Consider the following 22126-nt stretch of genomic DNA (forward strand, 5'->3'; position numbering starts at 1 on the left):
CCGCCAACTCCACGATGTTAGGCCGCAGTGGGGACGGAGATAAGATAAGGAAAAAAAATGCATCTCCGTCGAGGTAAGAGATTGGAATATGAATTAGACTGTCCACTTGACAATTCTCAGTGTCAAGCTACATACAAGGGGAAGCTACACATTCTGAAGTACACGAAGAAGTAGCTCTACTACACAATGTTGAAGGAAAAGCTCTAAAAAGCTGCAAAAACTTCAGTCTTTTCACTATTTCAACTCCCCCGTTGGAGTCTCAGCAAGAAACCAGGATGTTTACATGCAGCATATGTCTAGCATTTATGTACTGCACAGTAAAAAATGGCCCCAAGGTCTTCAAAAGTGGGTAATTGGTCAACATGAGACCATTAAGTACCCAAATTTCAACAATTCTAGATATATAAATAATAAATCACTCTGCTATAGAATAAATAAACCCACTTTATTGATTTTACACTATTATAAGGAAGAATTAAGAATTGAAATATTCCAAAACAAATGTCCTCTAAGCATAGTAAACTCTAATTTTGCTTCAGTGCAAGATATTTTCAATCCCATATTATATATATTTGGAAACACTTTAAACTCAAATGATTTCTTTATATAATCTGTCACAGCACATCATAATGAATAGTTGCAATGCCTATGAACTGCCATAATAATTTTAATCCCATACTTTTTTTTATTTTAGTCTTAATGATGAAGTTTTTATTGTCCCATTTATGGTTCATGACAGGTGTATATGCACCAAAATGAACCGATTGCAAATACAGAGAACTTCAATAGTGAGCAAATGTAATAAAATAAATATAACAATCCCAAAGAACACTTAATGGAAAAGTGACAAAATAAAATTAAAGCAACATGTTTGAGTGAATAACAATATTACTAATATAAAATAAAATATATTCAAAATTAGTAAAAAGGCAAGCAAATTACCTGTAATAGCTTTGTGCAAGTCTACTGCATTGGACATTGTATCTGCTCTGGCCTCCACAGAACTGTCCATTTCCTCTTTTGATTCTTCTACCTCTGGAGGTTTCTGTTGTAACTGCAATTGACTTGTAAACTTCTCATGCTAGAAACAAAATTCAGTTATTTCCAAAAGTTCTCCTTCAAGTTCAAGTTCACATTCATTGTCACATGCACCAATTGGTACAGTGATAATTAAGTTACCATACAGCCATACGAATAAAAAGAACACGATACACGATAGAGTTTAACATAAACATCCATCACAGCGGAATCAATGTTTCTCACTGTGAAGGAAGGCAACAAAGTTCAGTCATCTTCCTCTTTGTTCACCCATGGTCGGGGCCTTTGAACCCTCCGCAGTTGCCGCTACGGATGGCCCGATGTACCGGCCCTCTCGCCGGGATGATCAAAGCTCCGGCGTTGGAACAGAGGAACACACTCGCGGCTTGGAGTTTCCGAATCAGCCGCTTCTTACCGGAGACCGCGGCTTCCGAAGCCCATAGGCTGAGCTGGGCGGAGCTCCAACACTGGCGACCACCGGCAAAAGATCCCAGGCCTCTGCGATGTTAAAGTCAGCGTCACGCCCGCAGCTAGAAGCTCCGCAAACCACAGCTCCACAATGTTAAGGTCAGCAGGCCCAACACTCCGGAGCTCCAACACAGGTGATTCCCGGCAAGGAATCGCCCCGCTCCGCAATGATACTTCAATGCTACGCCGCCGCTGAAGCTCTGGCCGGCCTCCAGTAGGAAAGGCCATGCCAATCCAGTTGTTAGGCCGCGGGGGGGGGGGGGGGGCGAAGATGCAGCACAAAGAAAAGACGCATCTCCGTCCAGGTAAGTGACTGTAAAACGCTTTCCCCCTATTTCCCCCCCACCATCCCCCACATAAGACATACTAAGAAACATTTAAGACATACAATTAGACACACTAAAAATAACAAAAAGGGTGAAAGGGCTGACAGCTGCTGGCGAGGCAGCCATTGCTGGCACCACCTGGTGGTTATACATATAAATGCACGTAAATGGTTTCTCTAGATGCAGAATGTTCTATTGTATAATATTTAATGCAGACAGTTTTAAGCAACTATTGACAGCCCTTACCTTAAGTGCTTCCTCAGGGACTCGCAGTTCCCCTCTCACCACAGTAAACAAATTAGTATGTAAAAAATATTAAGGAAATGTGGGAACAAAATAACAGCATGCAAATTAAAATATCTTTAACTTTTGAAAATCATTAACATTTACATTTGTTGCAGAATATGCAGTGGGAAAATCAGATGTAGAGTAAATCTAGCAAATGTCATTAAAGTTTATTAAAATTAATTTTATTAAAAGATGTCCTAAATGATGATTTCCATCTATCTCGTGCTTTACAAATATAACATTTATATCCAATTAATTGATTGAAGAGGATTGTATTCTGGAAAGGGCAAGAGTTTGTTTTAAAACTGGGGAAGAGAAATCTAATGGGTTTGCATGCTGTTCAACATTCAATTAACCCGTGACGTGATCAAAGTAAAAACATGATAAGTTCAAATATATTTTCCCCAAAACATGCTTAAAATGAGATGTACTTTAAGGAATAGTTAAGAAAACAGAAACAATTTTTTAAAAGCTTGATAAGTACAAAGGAGATTGGAATAAATAGATAAATTAGCAGATTGACACAGATGCATGGGACATGTGTGAGAATAACTATCAGAAGAGTTAAATGTGACTGAATATCCTGTTTGTTAAGTATACTAGTACAATTTGTAAAATTTCAGAATTCACCAACTAGGAAGGATATCATATCCAAATCGAAGTTTATCATCCATCCTCAGAGTGATATAGGTTTGCTCTGGTATGCGGGCTTCATTAACAAATGTCTGAAAATAAAGGTATTCTGGTCAGGAACCAGTAATATTTTATTTCAAAAACAAATCTCAGTCAAATAAAAAAAATGCTGGAAACACTCAGCTGGCCAGGGTGCATCTGTGGAGACAGAACTAGGTTTATTTTCAAGTTGATGATCTTTATCAGAACATAAATTTAAATTGCACAAGGACACTTCACAAATAACTTTCCACAGAAAATCAGTTCACTACTCATACATCCTTTATTTACAAAATAAAATAACCAACTATTCTTTCACTTAGTAACTGTATCAATGGTGCTGAAGTGGAAATGGTTGAGATCTTCAGGTTCCTAGGTATAAATATCACCAATCACATTGCCACATAGAAAGAACAACAATGTCTGTACTCAGAATGCCAAATTAATCTACAGATGCACCATAGGAAGCATCCTATTCAGATGCATCTCAGCTTCTTATGGCACCCCTTCTGCCCAAGACCACAAGTTCTTGGATGTAGCCCAGTCCATCACACAATCCGGCCTTCCCCCACTCCTATCGTCTCCATCTCCACTTCACACTGCCTGGGAAAACAATTAACATAATCAAGGACTGCTCACACCCAGCTCATTATCTTTTTTCCCCTCTCCCGTCTGACAGAAGATACAAATTATTGAATGTGTGTATTCACCACATTAAAGAACATGTTCTTTCCAGCTATTATCAGACTTTTGAACGGACCTCTCATGGGCAAAGGATGACTTCCTGATATTCAAATCTACCTCAATGTGGCCTTGGCACTCCCTTTCAAACCTGCACTTTCTCTGTAGCTTTAACACTATATTCTGGACAGCTTCTTTTCACTTACTATTGAACTCATGTGTGGTATGATTTGCCTGGATAGCAGGCAAAATAGATTTTCATTTCTTCTCTGTATACGTGAGAAAAATAAACCAATACCAGAATATTTCTCAATCGTCTTGGATATAACTGTAAAATATTGTTATCTATAAAATTAAGCCTTTTAAAAATAATCATAATTTAACAGTATTCTTGAATGGAACAAAAGCACAGACTGGTTGATTCACAGTAAATAGCCTAAATGTCCAAATAATATTCACAAATAATTCACAATAAAACATGATTTTTAAATCTCATTTACATTAATTTATAGGCCAAATGGAAGGAATTTAGTGTTCAATTGCTGTAAATAAATGCCCATTTAAATCAGCTTTCCAGTGGGTCCCTGTGGAACGCGCTGGTTTAGAACGTTCACATTGCGGTAGATTTGTGCCTCAAATGCCGAGAAAAATACTGCGCGATATAATGGGCCCAAATTGAGCTACTCGCAATATTAAACTTTGTATAAAGGGATCTTTAGAAGCCCTTTTGAATGTAAAAATATACAACCTAACTTCTGCTATTTGCTTTATGAGACCCTGCGGTTGCTGGCGGTCGCGGGTTTAAAGATTGATTTTTAAACTACTATAACTATTATTCAAGGCCTTTAAACCTAATAATAGCTTTTGCGACGGGGTCTTCCAGCGATTTTTCGTTAATAATTAACTAGGCTGAACATTTTCGATTGGAACAGCATAACTCAGTCAGTTGATTTATGTTTTTTGAGCAAATGGAATGATAATGGCAAGGATTTCCAGCGTGATAGCAGAAACATTGGAATTCAACATCTGTACATCTTTAAAATGACAGCAACTGTGGGCTAGCACCTAACGAAATGCAAACTGAGTATTGATAAGCTGATTTTGCTGCTGATGAGGATAGACGACAGTGCCAATTAATTGAATTGGTCTTGTATTTAGTGAACAGGGCATACCTAGCCAATTTTTCCCACATCTTTGGGTAGCTTTAGTGTTGTAACTATAGTCTATAATCTTACTTCAAGGAGCAACTAATTCTACAGAATATACCAAGTCACAGACCTATACAGCATGCAAATAGGCCCGATGGCCCAATGTGCTCATGTCAACCAAGTTGCCAAACTGAGCTAACCCCACTTGCCTGTACTTGGCCCATATCCCTCCAAACCTTTCCTATCCACGTACCTGACCAAGTATCTTTTTCAATGTCATAATTATACCCACCTCTATCACTTCCTCGGCAGCTTATTCCATGCATACGCTGTCCTCTACGTGAAAATGTTCTCTCTCAGGTCACTATTAAATCTTTCCCCTCTAATCTTCAATGAATGCCCTCTAGTATTAGACTTATTTTACCCTAGGGAAAGGTCTGTCACTATTCACCTTATTTATGGCCCTCATGATTTTATAAATCTCCAAGATCACCCCTCAGCCTTCTACGCTCCTAGATAAAAAGACGAAGCCATTTTGGTCTGGGTTCAATCCTGACCTTGGGTGCTGTCTGTGTGGACTTTGAACATTCTCCCTGTTACCGCATGGGTTTCCTCCAGGCGCTCCAGTTTCCTCCCATATCCCAAAGAGGAAAGGGTGGGTAGGTTAATTGACTTCTGTAAAAAAATTCCCTTAGTGTGTAAGGAATGGATGAGGAAGTGAGATAAACAAGAACTAGTGCAAACAGGTGAATGATGATTGGCGTGGATTTAGTGGACGAAGAGCCTATTTCCATGCTGTATCTAAACTACACTTAACTAAACTTGCTAACATCCTCAAATCTTTTTTCACACCTTTCCAATTTAAATTAAAATTTTCCTATAACTGGGGAACCAGAACTACACACTTGGCATGTTGTCTCTTCCTATACAGCAATGTCCTCAACCGGCTTCTTGGAAAGTGGATTGAATTGAACGAAGAATTACTTATTTCATAGTGGGAAGAAGCCAAGTTAGATCATTCGTTTGGTACTTCAGGTTAGCGTGATTTGCCTTTAGACTGCCTTTGTGAAGGATGGGGTTGTTCATGGTATTCTTCCTCCAGATGCATGTTTGACTCCACATCACCTTTCACAACTGATGCAACAGCACAGCAAAACATTAATATGATGGTATGGTAACATTTAGTTCTCTCTATTCCATGCAGTTCTGCTCCTTATCAAACTTATAGTTTCAGCTGCTGTGAGGAGGATCAGCATGTGATTTTTTAAAAGAACAGCTATTAGTGTCCAGCAATAACTGTTTCAAGTGGTGTGTTAAAGACCGGCAGGTACAAGTGGCCTTTTTGGCAGCAGCCATGTTGGGAGAGGCTGTGTGTTGAAGTACAACGTCTGTGTTTGCAGGCAAATGTAGAGGCTTTGACGAGGCTTCTGCGAGGAGGACAGACTGAAGGGTCTCGACCCGAAACGTCACCTACTCCTTTGCTCCATAGATGCTGTCTCACCCGCTGAGTTTCTTCAGCATTTTTGTCTACCTTCGATTTTTCCAGCATCTGCAGTTCTTTAATAAACATATGGAATAAGGTAAGGTCTGTTGTACTTTTTGTGAATCTTCCTGGGTCTTAATACCTTAATACAGTAGGGATGGTATTTAGGGTCCTGGTCTGTTCCTCCTGCAGGACATTTGGGGGGGGCGGGGGCGGTGGAGAGGGGGGTTCAGAGGAACATCTAGTGTTTTGTGGACTAGACCTGTAGGAAGTGGGTCCAGTACTGCAACGTGCAGCAGTAGTGTGAAGTCAGACAGTGCTATAGTGATAGGAGACTCATTAGTTAGGGGGACAGACAGGAGATTCTGCAGCATCAAACATGACTTAATCCCAGGTCTAGCATGTCTCGGAGCAGCTGCAGAATATTGAGGTAGAAGATGATCTGACAGAAGATGATCAAACAGCTTGACTAATCTTCTGGAATTTTTGAAGATGTAACAAGTAGAATGGATAAGGGAGGGTCAGTAGATGTGGTGTATCTGGACTTTCAAAAAGCCTTTTACAAAGGGGAGGTGCAACGAGACTGGGTGCCCTTGTACATCAGTCACTGGAAGTAAGCATGCACGTACATCAGGCAGTGAAGAAAGCAAATGGCATATTGGCCTTCATAACGAGAGGGTTTGAGTACAGGAGCCAAGAAGTCCTGCTGCAGTTGTACAGGGCCCTGGCGAGACTGTACCTGGAGTATTGTGTGCAGTTTTGGTCTCCTAATTTGAGGAAGCACATTCTTGCTATTGAGGGAGTGCAGCGTAGGTTCACGAGGTTAATTCCCGGGATGGCGGGACTGTCATATGTTGAAAGAATGGAGCAACTGGGCTTGTAGACACTGGAATTTAGAATGATGAGAGGAGATCTTATAGAAACATATAAAATTCTTAAGGGATTGGACAGGCTGGGTGCAGGGAAAAAATGTTCCCAATGTTGGGGGAGTCCACAACCAGGGGTCACAGTTTAAGAATAAGGGGTAGTGCATTTAGGACTGAGATGAGGACTTTTTCCACCCAGAGAGTTGTGAATCTATGGAATTATCTGCCACAAATAAAGGCAGTGGAGGCCAATTCACTGGATGTATTCAAGAGAGAGTTAGATATAGCTCTTAGAGCTAACGGAATCAAGGGATATGGGGAAAAAGCAGGAACAGGGTACTGATTCTGGATCATCAGCCATGATCATAGTGAATGGCGGTGCTGGCTCAAAGGGCCGAATGACCTACTCCTGCATCTACTTTCTGTTTCATATTGACACAAATGATAGGAAAATGGATGAGGTCCTGCAGAGTGACTACAGGGAGCTAGGCAAAGGTTAAAAAGCATGATCTCAAGGGTAGTAATCTCCAGATTACTCCAGGTGCCATGTGATAGTGAGGTCAGGAACAGGAAGATAGGAGATGAATATGTGGCTGATGCATTGATGAAGGGGGCAATGATTCAGATTTTTGGATTGTTGGGATATCTTCTTAAGACCTGTACAAGAGGGACAGGTTGCACTTGAACAGAAGGGGACGAATATCCTAGTGGAAGGATTGCTAGTGCTACTCTTTAAAAAAAACACAAAATACTTTTACTCAAAACAAAACAAAAATACAGAAAAGTAACACGATCGAAAGCTGCCTATATTGGCAGTTTACAAACAAACAGTTATCAAATTAAAATAACGTCAACATTATCAATGACCAGCGTTCACGGAAGGTCTCCATAGTCCCTGTGTTCCCTCTCCAGGGACACGCGAGAACGGCCGGAAGAGGGGCAGGCAGCCGACTGTGGTGTGATCATCGACTACCCCCTCCTGGACCCGTGTATGGCCTTCTTGACCAGGCCCAGGAGCAAACTGACAGGGAGCTAGTGCTACTCAGGAGTGTTTAAAAGGAGAGCGCAGAATCATTTTGCTAAAGGATATTTTGCTACAAGAAATTTGCAAAAGGAAAATGCGAATACACAATCTGTTTCATTAATTTGTCATCAGCGTTACTGAGACATTTAAAAAAAATTGTCACATTTAATTAACTTAATTAACATTTCACAGCTGTTCAACGAGTCCAGGTTGGTAGCCCAACATTGATTTCACTACTCTTGTGCCGATCCATTTAATAGAGTAAACATCTTAATCCTGAGAATATGAATGTTTGATTTTTTATTATATAATCATTAAGTGTTTAAAAAGATTATATAAAAATAATACATTTTATTTTCTCAGCTGGTGAGTGCGAAACCTCCAAGAGAGCAAAAAAAAAAAAACTCAGGAATCTTTCCAAAGTGAAGTCTGACAGCAACCAATCTCACAGAAATAGCTGGTTCATCACAGGCAGTTCAGGCCAATCGTGAGTTCTTAAAATAATGAAAAATGTTAAAGAACATAAGAAAAAGAAAGAAAAAAGCAGGGACAATGATGGAGAAATTGGGAAAAATTATCCAAGGCTTTGTCAGCTGGCTAAGATTCAGGAAGGACTTGAAAGTGGAAAAAATATAAAAGTTTTGCGTTCCAGAACTCATCTAAACTCTTGCACCTCCAAAGGGTTTCAAAAGCAAAATACTGAAATTGTTGGATACAAAAGTAGAAAACATTGCAAGTACTCATCAGTTCAGACAGGAACTATATACAATATTTGAGGTCAATAGAAGACAGTTTGAAAGCTTGCATCTTTTTAATTATGTCTTAACACCAAGTTTCAACAAAAATACGGTGACAGTCACTGATCAGCAGACAAAGACTTGCCACTTACCCCATTTAGACTGCCAAGGTCCTTTACTTTATGCTCATCTTCAGTAGAGTTATAGTTGATCACGGCATGTTGCTTGTCCACACTGCGGGACTGAAAGAGAAAACAATATTTTTTCCCACTTTTATTTTATTCAGAATGTACACAATTCCCCATACACATTTGCTCGAAGATGTCTCAAAATAGGATTAACTCCATTACATAATGATTTATTATTAATAGTTACTACTATGATTTATTATGTGTAGTAATTTGAATACTACCTGTATTAAAGGTAATATAGGAAATTGGTTCGATATCTGCATTTACACCCCATATCATCAAAGGTTGACTTGAACGATCTTTTTAAAATCCACCCATTGATTGTGCTGCTTTTTTATACTTTCCTGTTCTGCTTTTCAGTTTGCACCCTACTTATTACAAAGATTCTTGAGAAATCTTCTTGCACACCAGGAAACTTACAGTAAAACATCTGTAGAGCAAGCCTCTGGGCAACCCTGACACCCAGGACCTTGATCCATACTACATAGTCAATAGAGGAGAAATAAGTGTTGTCATCAGGGCTTTGCTTATGGTAATGTAATTGTAAATGCAACCGCTTAGTAGGATGCTCCAAGATCTGGTCTGCATTTAAAGTGAAATAATTTCATAATCACAAGCCCCATGCAAAAAAAAAAAGACCTTAAAAATGTTTTTAATATAACTTTTTCTCTGCTAGCTGTTTGAAACAGAGGCATCAAACACCCACATATAGTGTATGAGTGTTAAACAATGAGGTTTTATTTGGTCAAGCAGCATCTCTGGAGAATGTGGATCATTGACTTGGGAGTTGGGAGCTGTCCTCAGTCTTAAGAAGGGCCCCTACCCGAAATGCCACCCATCCATGTTCTCCAGAGTTGCTCCTTGACCAGCTGCGTACTCCAGCACCGTATATCTTTTTTGTAAACTAGCATCTGCAGTTCCTTGTTTCTACATAGTCGTCAAGTATAACTGGTTTCTACTTGAAGGAAGATCACGCAGCCAGTCAAGCTGGTAGTTAATTTCACAGACTACTATATGTTTCCTTCTGATCTTCCTTAGAAGTCCACTGGGTACAAACTTTTCCTTCCCTCAAAGCATTCCGATAAATTGATTGCAAATGAGAATGCCAACCAAAGTGGCAACTAATAAGCATGGACTTTTTATTCAAGACTTGTCTCTTCATAACCATTTCACAATTTGATGATTAAGGTCTTGTTTAGTGCATAATCTATTAACCTGGCTTAATCTATTCCTATGCTGCAAAATTCTGTCTGCTCAACCATACTGAGGAACTTGAATAATATGTACTTTCAATTAAATTCAACTTTGTCCTAAGTATTTCATGCATATTTTGCAGTAAGATTACAGAATACACTACTTTCACAGACCAATATTTGTGAGTAAACAATGCAGACCATTAGATATTTTCATTGGACTGTTGATTTCAATATTTGAATCAGTTAGTCAGCTTTACACTGAATAAATGTAAAAGGGTAACAAAGGAATTTATTGCAAAAGCAGATCTTCAATTGTTTTTTTTAATCCACAGTATTGCAAATTGTTACTGTTGAAAAGACAATACAAGTAAAGATGCATGCATAAAGGGAAAAATAAAATTTCTTCATGCAGTTGAAGAAAGCCCCCTAGTGAGCCAATAAACAAAGTGAAAATGCCATCCATGGTGATGCAATTTCCTGACAAAGCAAAGTGTGTAATTGAGTTGATCCATAGATAGCCAAAGTAGATAACGTCCATGCTTGTAAAACCAATCACTAACAGATTTTTTAAGTACAGATACCCCAGTTCTGCAACATAACTACTCATTTGAACAAAAGAAGGGTTAAGTGACAGCTCTGTCCTAGGCAAAACATGCACAACATTGATTAAAAGTGAAATTAAAAATTACACTGCAAATACTTCACTGGTATCATTAAATTCAAATAATTTAAAGGTACATAATTTAGAACACAGAAGATAATAGTCCTGAAATCATTATAAAAAACTTTTACATTGGATTAATAGTAATTATATGGCTATGTTGCATATCAGGTCAAGTGGAAGCACTTCAGGTATTTTAGAACAAGGATGCAAAACTAGAGAAATCTAGAAGTATGGGCAGCGATTGTTAAAGTTTCACCAGTGTTTAAAGAAGTCACCTACTCAAAAGGACAGCTATATATTTAAGCCGGTTTATTTCTAGTAATTTGAAACAATCTCTCTAAAAGTAACATATTACTGTTTATTGCATTCATACATCTTTCTTCAGCATCCAAGAGAATGCATTGTAGACACCAGGCAAAAACTGAGCTTGAAGACCACAATCCATATCTGTAAATTAAAGTCACTTAATCGGATTTGAATATCAGCACCAAAAAGTTATTTGGTAATATGTTACTAAAGTTGCTTACCCTGATCTACAGGATAAAGGGAAAATAGGGACACCTGGGTAGCGCTGCTGCCTTACAGTGCAGAGACCGGGCTTGATTCTGACCTCGACTGCTGTCTGTGTGAGTTTGCACATTCTCCCTGTGATGTGGCAGTTTTCTCTGGGTAGGGAGTGAATGCGATAGTGGGGTAACATACAGTGCCCTTCACAATGTTTGTGGCAAAGACCCATCATTTACACCCATTACTCCACAATTTGAGATGTGTAATAGAAAAATATCACATATGGTTAAAGCACACATTGTCAGATTTTAATAAAGGCCATTTTTATACATTTTGGTTTCACCATGTAGAAATCACAGCAGTGCTTATACATAGTCCCTCCATTTCAGGGCACCACAATATTTGGGACCCAGCAATATCATGTAAATGAAAGTAGTTATGTTTAGTATATTGTTACATATCCTTTGCATGCTTGAAGTCTGCGATTCATGGACATCACCAGTTGCTGGGTGTCTTCTCTGGTGATGCTCTGCCAGGTCTGTATTGCATCCATCTTTAGCTTATGCTTATTTTGGCGGCTAGTTCCCTTCTGTTTTCCTTCAGCATATAAACGGCATGCTCAATTGGGTTCAGATCAGGTGATTGTCTTGGCCACTCAAGAATTGACCATTTATTAGCTTTGAAATACTCCTTTGTTGCTTTAACCAATGTGTTTTGAGAGATTTGTTTGAACTTGAGCAGATAGGGTGTTCTATACACTTCAGAATTCACTAGACTCAGTGGGACCCGTTGGGTCCCATGTTCACACGGGAGGGCTGGACCCCCAACGCAATATTCCACCTCTCCACCAATTCTAATATTGGTGGCCAGTGGGGGGGGGGGGGGGGGGGGGGGGGCTTTCTGGAGCGTTAGTATGGGTGTTGTGGGCTGAAGGGACTGGTTTCCAGAGGGCTAGTATGGATATTGTGGGCCGAATGGATTCTTGGGCTGGCAGCTCACTCACTCACGGCTGGAGGGCTGGCAGTTGACTCACGGCTATTCCTTGAAATTCCATTTCAAGCAGGATGCAAGGCCACCAAATTCAAGTGCAGTTTCTTACCACTTCAAGCAGGGTGCAAGGCCACCAAATTCAAGTGCAGTTTCATACAATTTCAAGCAGGGATCAAGGCCACTAAAGACAGCGAGTTGTGACCTCTCCATCCATCCTGCAGAGACTGAGCCATGCTCATACTTCTGGGTTTTATTGTTCTTCCCCTCTCCCACCAGAAGGGGCGTGGCCTTCATGGCGTGATTGACAGGAGAGAGAATCTCAACATTTTTTAAACACTAATAACTCTTTTATTTTTTAGCCATGGGAAAAATCCTCGGCACCTGATGAGCGGAGGGGGACTCTGAGTAAGATGGCCAAAAATCACAGCCGTACTTGGTAGCGTTATTTCTAAACTCAATATAAAGCGCAAACAGGAAGCGGTCAAGATTAGAAATTTTATTATATTGAAGGCAAGGCAACGTGAATTTGGCAAGGCAACGTGAATTAGGCAAGGCAACGTGAATTAGGCTAGGCAACGTGAATTAGGCAAGGCAACGTGAATTAGGCAAGGCAACGTGAATTAGGCAAGGCAACGTGAATTAGGCAAGGCAACGTGAGTTAGGCAAGGCAACGTGAATTAGGCAAGGCAACGTGAATTAGGCAAGGCAACGTGAATTAGGCAAGGCAACGTGAATTAGGCAAGGCAACGTGAATTAGGCAAGGCAACGTGATTTAGGCAAGGCAACGTGAATTAGGCAAGGCAACGTGAATTAGGCAAGGCAACGTGAATTAGGCAACACACCATTTCCAAACCAAAGGCAACACAGCTTTAGCATTACCAAACCAAAGGCAACACAGCTTTAGCATTACCAAACCAAAGGCAACACAGCTTTAGCATTACCAAACCAAAGGCAACACAGCTTTAGCATTTCCAAACTATATTTTCAAACCACATTAAGGGCACTGACAGGTCAGTAAAACCACTCACTGTTTAGTAGACATTTGTTCAGTGTTATTCATAGCTCAGACTGAGAGACGTGACCCTCTCGCTCCCCCATCTTACAGAGATTGACTGAGGCACTCAACACTTCCGGGTTTTATAGTCCCTCCGGAAGGAACGTGGCCTTCAGGAGAGAGAATCTCAACATTTTTTAAACACTAATAACTCTTTTATTTTTCATCGATGGGAAAAATCCTCTTGTCCTGCGCAGCGGAGGGGGACTCTGAGTAAGATGGCCAAAAATCACAGCCGTAAGTGGCAGCGTTTTTTCTAAAATCAATATACCGAAAAGGAAGTGGTCAAGTTCAGACTTTTAGCAATATAGATTATGCTACTATCAGCAGTTGTATCATCAATGAAGATAAGTGAGCCAGTACCTTCAGCAGCCATACATGCCCAGGCCATAACACCCCCACCACCGTGTTTCACAGATGAGGTGGTATGCTTTGGATCTTGGGCAATTCCTTTTCTCCTCCATACTTTGCTCTTGCCATCACTCTGATACGTTGATCTTCATCTCATCTGTCCACAAGACCTTTTTCCAGAACTGTGGTTGCTCTTTTAAGTACTTTTTGGCAAACTGTAATCTGGCCATCCTTTTTTTTGCGGCTAACCAATGGTTTGCATCTTGCACTGTAGCCTCTATATTTCTGTTCTGGAAGTCTTCTGTGGACAGTGGTCATTGACAAATCCACACCTGACTCCTGAGAAGTGTTTCTGATCTGTCTGACAGGTGTTTGGGGATTTTTCTTTATTATAGAGAGAATTCTTCTGTCATCAGCTGCGGAGGTCTTCCTTGGCATGCCAGTCCCTTTGCGATTAGTAAGTTATATTCTTGTTTCTCAGTCTCATAATGGTTTCTTTGACTATTTGATTGGCACAACTTTGGTCCTCATGTTGATAAACGGCAATAAACGTTTCCAAAGGTGATGGAAAGACAAGAGGAAAGACTAGGTGCTGAGAGCTCTCTTATACCTGCATTGCGGAGGCAATTAAACATACCTGAGCAATTACAACCGCCTGTGAAGCCATGTGTCCCAAATATTATGGTGCCCTGAAATGGGGGGGGGGGGGGGGGGGGGGGGAGAAACTACGCATAAACACAGCTGTAATTTCTACACGGTGAAACCAAAATGTATAAAAATGGCCTTTTATAAAATCTGACAATGTGCACTTTAACCACATGTGATTTTTTTTCCTATTACAAATCTCAAATTGTGGAGTACAGAGGCAAATAAATAAATGAAGGGTCTTTGTCCCAAACATCATGGAGGGCACTGTAGAACTAGTGCAAACGGGTGATCGAAGGTCTGTGTGGCACGATAGGGGCGAAGACCCTATTTCCATTCTTTATCTTTCAATTAAACATCTGGTTGATTATGGACCAGTAAGAAAAACATTAAAAATTTGTTGATGGGCCAGAAATTTAATGATTGAAAGATGCTGGAAATACTCAGCAGGTCAGGCCATATCTGCAGGATAAGAAACACATGAAATAGAGTCAATATTTCGGTGAAAAACCCTTTGTCAGAACCTGGGAAGGAAAGAAAAGCAAATTGTAAGGGCGCAGAGATGCCAAAACTGAGGCGATCAAAGGAATAAACTGTGAACAAGGTTATCTGGTTAGTTAGTTAGAAGCCAACTAGAAGCAGCCAACAAGAACATAGACAAAAGACAATAGGAGTTGTGAAGTGCTGGACAGGTCCTCTACTTCCACTAATGGTTAATGGAGTTTAATACAGACTATTCTAAATTGGGAGGTGCAAAGAGACTTGGGTTTAGGAGAATGATCTCAGGGATGATTGTGTAAACATATAATGAGAATTTGATAGCACTGGGCCTGTACACACCAGAGTTTAGAACAAGGGTTCCCAACCTGTGGTACATTTACCCCCAGGGGGTAAATTTGTTGATTCTTGATTTGTACATATTTTTTCTCATTAACGGACTGTGTTTGGTTCCGGTATCTGTTCATCATTAGTTGCTCATAGATAAGTGAAATAACATTGTTATGTGCTATTAAAGTTGCCAGGGTAACAAGACGAAATAGGTTAGGAACCCCTGGTTTAGAAGGATGACAATAGACAATAGGTGCAGGAGTAGGCCATTCGGCCCTTCGAGCCAATGTGATCATGGCTGATCATCAACAATCTGTGCGGGGACCTTACTGAAGTTTGCCAAATAGTGAAAGGCCCGAGTAGAGTGCATGTGGAGAGGAGATTTCCACCAGCGGGAGTGTCTAGCCTCAGATTTAAAGGACGTAGCTTTAGAAAGGAAATGAGGAGGAATTTCTTTAGTCAGAGGGTGGTGAATCTGTGCAATTCATTGCCACAAAAGGCTGTGAAGGCCAAGTCAATGGATATTTTTTTAAGGTGGACATTGATAGGTTCTTGACTACTGAGGTTGTCAAGGGTTATGGGGAGAAGGCAGGAGAATGGGGTTGAAAAGGAAAGATAGATCAGCCATGATTGAATGTCAGAGTAAACTTCATGGGCCGAATGGTCTAATTCTGCTCCTACAACCTATACAAATAAGTGCGAGGTGTTGCATTTTTGGACATCAAACCAGGGTTGAGCCTACACTGCGAATGGCATGGCTCTGGGAAGTGTTGTAGAGCAGAGTATCTAGGAGTGCAGGTACATCGTTCTAAAGTGGCAATTAATACAACAAAAGCCTCGCCTTAATAGCATTTCTAAAATTTTCTGTTTTACATTTACTTTTTTATTTTTATTTTTTGCAGAAATCAAGTTTCCTTAAATTGGAGGATTCAAGACTGGGAGTCCAGAAGATTGCAACATGGCCAGCTGGTGCTGCTCCTCAAGCTTGCAGTGAGTTTCATTGTGGTAATGCAGGAGGCCACAGATATGTCACAGACAGACATAGCAGTAAAGAGGCAGACAGTCTAGTGTACTGTATACAGTATTCACAATGTAAACCCCTGTGCACTGGAGAAACCAAATGCAGGTTAGGTGACAACTTTGCACAGGACCTGGATTCAGTCCAGATGGACACCCTGAGCTTCTAGTTGTCTGCCAGTTTACTTCCTTATCTCACTTGCACTATGGTCTATGGTCTTCTGCACTATTTCAGCGAGGCCAAACACAAGCTTGAACCTCATCTTCAACCTGGCCACATTGAAACCTTCTGGACTCAATATTGAATTCTACAATTTTAGGTAAGTAAAGGGCCTATCCCACTTGGCCGTCATTTGCGCGTAAATTACGCTACATCATTTATGCGTCACGACGTATACGACGTGACACGCACGTGATGCGCATTACGCACGCATGGTGCGCGATGACCTAGGCAGTGACGCGCGGCCGCGCACGGTGTTGCAGGATTTTGTGATGTACAAAATCTTCGCGCGCTATCAGCGTGACGCGCAAATGACGGACAAGTGGACAGGCCCTTTAGATTTCTCTGTGTTTATCAATTATGATCAGCCAGGTTAGTTCAGCTTGTTTTAAAAAATATATTTTTCTCTGGAAGGGAACAAATTGTTATCTAAATGGTTTATGTTATACTAAAACCCAGTGCCAAGTACAAAGAATATAACATTCCTCAATATTTATCTCAAACTAAAGAAATGAATGCACTAATGTTGTAAAAAAGATGCATGTTAAAGTGAAGCGTAATAAAGAGAACATGCGAGTGTAAAAATGGCAAATAGTAATTTCTACTCATTTCCAACTTTAGACTAGAGGGCTCATGTCCAGATATATTTGGTTCTGGAGGTAGAGAAGGAATACAAGAGAAGAGCAAGTGTTGATTTCCACTGCACTACTTTCTTGTCACTATTTTCTTAAAGTTCTATTTCATTAAAATATGTCACACAACTTTAGGAAACAAATTCCAATCCTAAAGAAACAACACTTGTTCATATATTCTTCCTACTCACTCGTATCTGCAGGACTTTGCACACTTTGGCCATCTGGAAAAAATTTAAACATGAAGTTATCCAAAATAAAAGTGCATAAAGAGGATGGGAAAGAAAACAAAAGCTTTACAAATGCTGGAAAACTCTTGGGGTTAATTCCTGGCAAATCATAAAAACAAACTTTTGTGGCATAAGAAAAGATGGTAATTACTCCATGTTTTAGAAAAAACATAATTTCACCGTTGGCCCAAATACATCTGAAGTCAATGAAGTGAATTTTAAACAAATATCTAGATTGTGGTAATATTCATTTTGAATTGTTTCAGATCTGCGGCTTCCCACTTCCAAGCTGAGGCATACACAATGGAAAAGGATCAAGCTCACACCCAATATCTTTAATTGTAAATAGACAATATAGTCAATGTAAATAATACAAAGTATTTTAGTAAATGCTGTTAAAAGTCGCAAATAAAATCAGTTAATCTGAATTGTCTTGCTGAGTCAGTCTGAGTTCATACAAATAAAACAGTATAATCTCTCAAGTCAGTTACCTGCAGCATCAATTCACAGTCGTCCCGGCCTACAAAGATCATTTCACGTGGTAGGCGGGTGCGAAGTACCTCCACTGCTCACCAAAACCAAGATGTCAAGCTCATTTCTGCTGCTACTGAACCTGATTCCAGGTTATGTCATCCTGTGGAATAAAGTATATACTTTAAGGTTCACTTATTCTTCACAGCACAGCTGGAACTAGATACACCCTGCCATAAACATTAGTGTATTCTGTGGACCAATTAAGCCAGATGTCAGAAGCTATCTCAGGAAATGACAGTGCTTGCTGGATTTGAGAATGGCTGAAAAATTATACTCAAGCTACCAGCTGGTTATATGTGCAGCTGCATGATTGTTGCAGCCTCAAAAAATTAACAGCCATTGAAAATAACAACGGCATAAGTAATTAAACACATTTAAAAAAAAGATTTTCTCAGATTTCCCATGGATGTGAAATTGGTGCATATTTCAAAATTATTCTGACAAAGCAGTGAATCAGTACATTACTCATTTCCTGATAACCTCTTTCCTTGATACAGCAGTAGAGAATCTGTCACTGATGGTTCACCTTTTCACTTAAATTGAAGGGTTTTGCTGAGATTACATTGGTGGAATCCTTGTAACATGTACTTCTCTGCTGTAGGTTGCCCCCCTCAGAGGAACACAGGGAGACATGGATCACTGTCTGCCCAGCAGATCATGACTTGATCTTCCAACACTTTTCCTCAAATGGTCAAATTGATGATGATAATAATGCAGATAATATAGGGATATTTAACCAGATATTCAAATGTGCAAATAAATGCTAGGTTTGCACAGTGACATACTAATCCTGGACTCCCTTCTTGAATCTTGTCACACTGCTTATTGGGCAGATTGCATTTGCTTTAATGTTTTTAGTTAATGTTTAAAAACTGGAATCCAAACTCTGGGTTGGTCAATCAGGGGAAATTATTATTTTATGAGCCGCAATCAACTATTAAGAAAATCGCCCCCAAATTTTTAAATTCTCATTGTCTTCAAATTGTCCATTGCCTTTACCTCCCCTTCAGCTCTACAGCCTTTTGAATCTTCTGCAGAGCTTTAATTCTATCATGTTGCATGATTCAAAAAAATGCTTTTCTATGTCACCAACCTTGCATGTCTTTTTTGATATTATAGCCTTTTTCAAACTTCCAAAAGATCATGTGGCTAGTAATCGTCCAGTATTTTGATCCACAGGTTAGTAATATGCTACCAGTAGATTATTGAAGGATCTTCTGCTGTTGGTCAGAAACAAGATGTGTCAGCACTAAATAAGACAAGAGCTATATGCAAAAGGTGACCATTTTCAATTTTAGGTGAACAAATACATAATCACCACGAGTACAAAACTAAATGTCACAGAACTTTAACAACCAACTAAGTCTTTAAGATCCAGATCCATACCACTTGAACATTTAATGCTTAGAGTGAAAAGAACCGATTCTTAATTAGAGATGAAGGCCATCTCATATTCAGGTCTTATAAATTTGAGCTCTTCAAGGAAAACAATTCGATTTCATGATAAAAATATTTTGTTGCAGTTAAGTTAGTCTGTTGGATGATTTGAAAACCTTAATCCTAACTCCCCATCTTCATAAACTGGAAGCTGTTGTAGCTTTCCCAAACACAACTACACTGAGTGTTAATTCAGGCAAGTGTAGCTGAAATGCCCCAGATTTCTTCCGTAGGCTGTAGATGAGGAAAAGAAAACATCAGCTGCAAATAAATTTCAAACACAAGGAATAAGTGTCCCAGCATAAAATAAGCTAATTTAGCAAATGTATCTTTAAAATAATTTAATTGCCTCAATTTGCTGGGCACCTGAGAAGTGAAGTGTTGAGGGTTAATTTGTTTTCTCCCTTATATCTGGAAAAAGTGCATGTTTTGGGGAATTCTTGATGGCTAGAATGTCAGGTCTATCGCCTTCTCATATTCAGTTGTCAATCATCAATACAGTTGGTGCTGTCACAACTCCAGTGACTCAGTTTCAATCCTGACCTTCAATGCTGTCCATTTGGACTGGAATAACAGAGGAAAAACCATGCAGCCACAGGGACATCACGCAAAGGACATTGGATTGGTAACTGATTATTGAAAATTGCTGCTAGCATTCAGACAAATTCTAGAATCTAAGCAAAGTGATGGGGAGAATAAATGGGATGAGACTACAATGGTTTGGCACTACACAGTGAGCCAAAGGGACAATTCCATGCAATATGACTGAATGATCATTCCTACATTATGTTGATCGAATGATCTGGATTTAAGACACTATTTAAAATGATTTTGTTCTTCAAGAAATACAACAGTAAGTAAATTATGTGTACAAGACAATGTATTTACTTTTACAATGATAAATGTTTTAGACTACTTTGGGCAATCAATGACAAAGCAGAGTGAACTTGTTATTTACTCATTCCAGAATCTTCTCAAAATGATTCGCTGCTTCACTATAAGAAATTTAAGTAATCCAAGACTCCTGGGCACTTACAATTTTAAAAATATAGAAAGGAAAGCCATGCCTTCAGGATTTTGGTTCCTCTTAATGTTTAACACAAAGGCGGTCTTGTTAGTAGTTTTAGAAACAGTTGAATCTACTTTAAAGAATTGAATCAGCTGATGCTGTGCCTCACCCCTATTTGGGTAGTCTTATTTTTGAATACACCAGTTTTCCTTCCATTTAGTGTGATGTGTTTATTTTCCTTCCATTTAATTGAAAACAGAATTATATGACTAAGATATAGAGACATGCTAATGCATCCATGCACAATCCTTTTGTGAATCTAAGAAATGCCCTAAAATCTCAATGGATTCATTTATTACAATTTCTGTTAAAATTACACTCAAATAGCAAATTGTCAAGCTGAAATTTAACAGCAAATTCTTTCTGTGACAATTGCCAGGGGCCGCTGCGAAATGAAAGTAACAATGTTGTGAGAAAAAATATACAGCAGCTAGATGATGCAAGAGCCTGCAACTGGCCAACATCATCACTACTTCACTGGTTACCCGCAAGTCAGTGTAAGCACTTCATTTGTGGCATTGTGATTCCGAGCATTTCTTCGATTCACAAAACAGAGTGCAAATTAAAAATGTAATACACTATTCTAGCAGCTTTAGCCAAACTGTTCCTATACAGTTACTTTAACAACCACCTACCTATCAGAAAATTGTTGAAAAATTTCCTATTCACAAAAAGACAAATCCAATCTGTCTAAATGTAATCATCAAAATGCTACGAAGGTAACGTTATCAACACTATTAAGTGGCACTTAATAATTCTTTAATAATTTGCTCATGTCAGCTCAGGTTACCAAAACCACTGGTTCAGAGCTTGGAGCCTTAAGGGCCTGTCCCACTTGGGCATCATTTGCGTGTCACGCAGGTGGCGCGCGAAGATTTTGTGAATCCCAAAATCCTGGGGCGCCGCGCGCCACTGCCCACGCGCCATGCGCGTGTAATGCACACCATGCGCGCGTCACCTGCACGTCAACGACGCACGTGTGGACGCGCAAATTATGTTGCGTCGTGCATCGTGACGGGTAAATGACGCGCAAATAACACCCAAGTGGGACAGGCCCTTTAGTTCAACAAGGACTAAAGAGTTGAATTCCAGAAAGACATGAAGCAAGATTAACTGTACTTATTTTAAAGAAAGCATTTGACAAGTGCAACATCAAGAAACACTGGTAAAAGTCTGAAACCATTCCAGTGCTCAAACAAAGGAAGATGGCTTATGGTCATTGAGGTCAATCAACCACCCTAGGACATCACTACAGGAGTTTGAGGCCTAACCATCTATGGATGCTGCATCAATAAGTTTATTTCCATTATGGAGTCAAAAGGAAGACATTCACTGATGTTTAAACAATATTAAATTTGGTTTGCAACTCCTTAGCATCCCCACTCCTCAAAGGAGCAAGACCTGGGCAAGCATCAGGCATGGGCTATTAAGTGGCAGGGAACAGTTGCAGGACCATGGCAGGACCTTCATAGTGAATGGCAAGGCCCTGGGATTGGTGTAGAGCAGAGTGATCTAGGAATGCAGGTACATTGAAAGTGGGGTCACAGGTAGATAGGATGGTCAAGGCAGTTTTCAGTACATTGGCCTTTATCAATGAGGGGTATATGTGTATTTTTACAATACTGTAGAGATTTTGAAGAATAAAGATTATTATTCAGGTTTTTACACCAATACATGTTCTTAACAAAAATCTACCATCATGTGAAACCTTATAAATACAGATTAAATTAGATAACTTCAAGACCGAAAGTCAAAAAACTTTTTTCATGACAGACAATTTTCATCGTTTTACCCACCATTTAGGACACCAAAAATGTGACAAAAACTCTG

The 22126-nt window shown here is 39.7% G+C and overlaps 1 protein-coding gene across 4 annotated transcripts in view; it reads right to left on the bottom strand.

The window, feature by feature from the left end:
* The window catches only part of cep170 (centrosomal protein 170), a 78228-nt gene that overhangs the window by 50615 nt on the left and 5487 nt on the right, over positions 1-22126 (bottom strand). The window contains exons 2-8 of one of the 4 annotated variants that reach the window (XM_033025843.1): positions 18884-19004; positions 17748-17890; positions 17218-17250; positions 8884-8973; positions 2767-2845; positions 2079-2137; positions 943-1081 (exon numbers count right to left, since the gene is read on the bottom strand). In XM_033025843.1, the coding sequence (XP_032881734.1) occupies positions 943-1081; positions 2079-2137; positions 2767-2845; positions 8884-8973; positions 17218-17250; positions 17748-17789 (442 nt within the window). In that variant the 5' untranslated portion in view covers positions 17790-17890; positions 18884-19004. The remainder of the gene's footprint in view (positions 1-942; positions 1082-2078; positions 2138-2766; positions 2846-8883; positions 8974-17217; positions 17251-17747; positions 17891-18883; positions 19005-22126) is intronic. The other 3 variants (XM_033025844.1, XM_033025845.1, XM_033025846.1) reach the window with 3 other exon arrangements.

Source organism: Amblyraja radiata, chromosome 8, assembly GCF_010909765.2.
Source record: "Amblyraja radiata isolate CabotCenter1 chromosome 8, sAmbRad1.1.pri, whole genome shotgun sequence".
NCBI classification, from domain to species: domain Eukaryota; kingdom Metazoa; phylum Chordata; class Chondrichthyes; order Rajiformes; family Rajidae; genus Amblyraja; species Amblyraja radiata.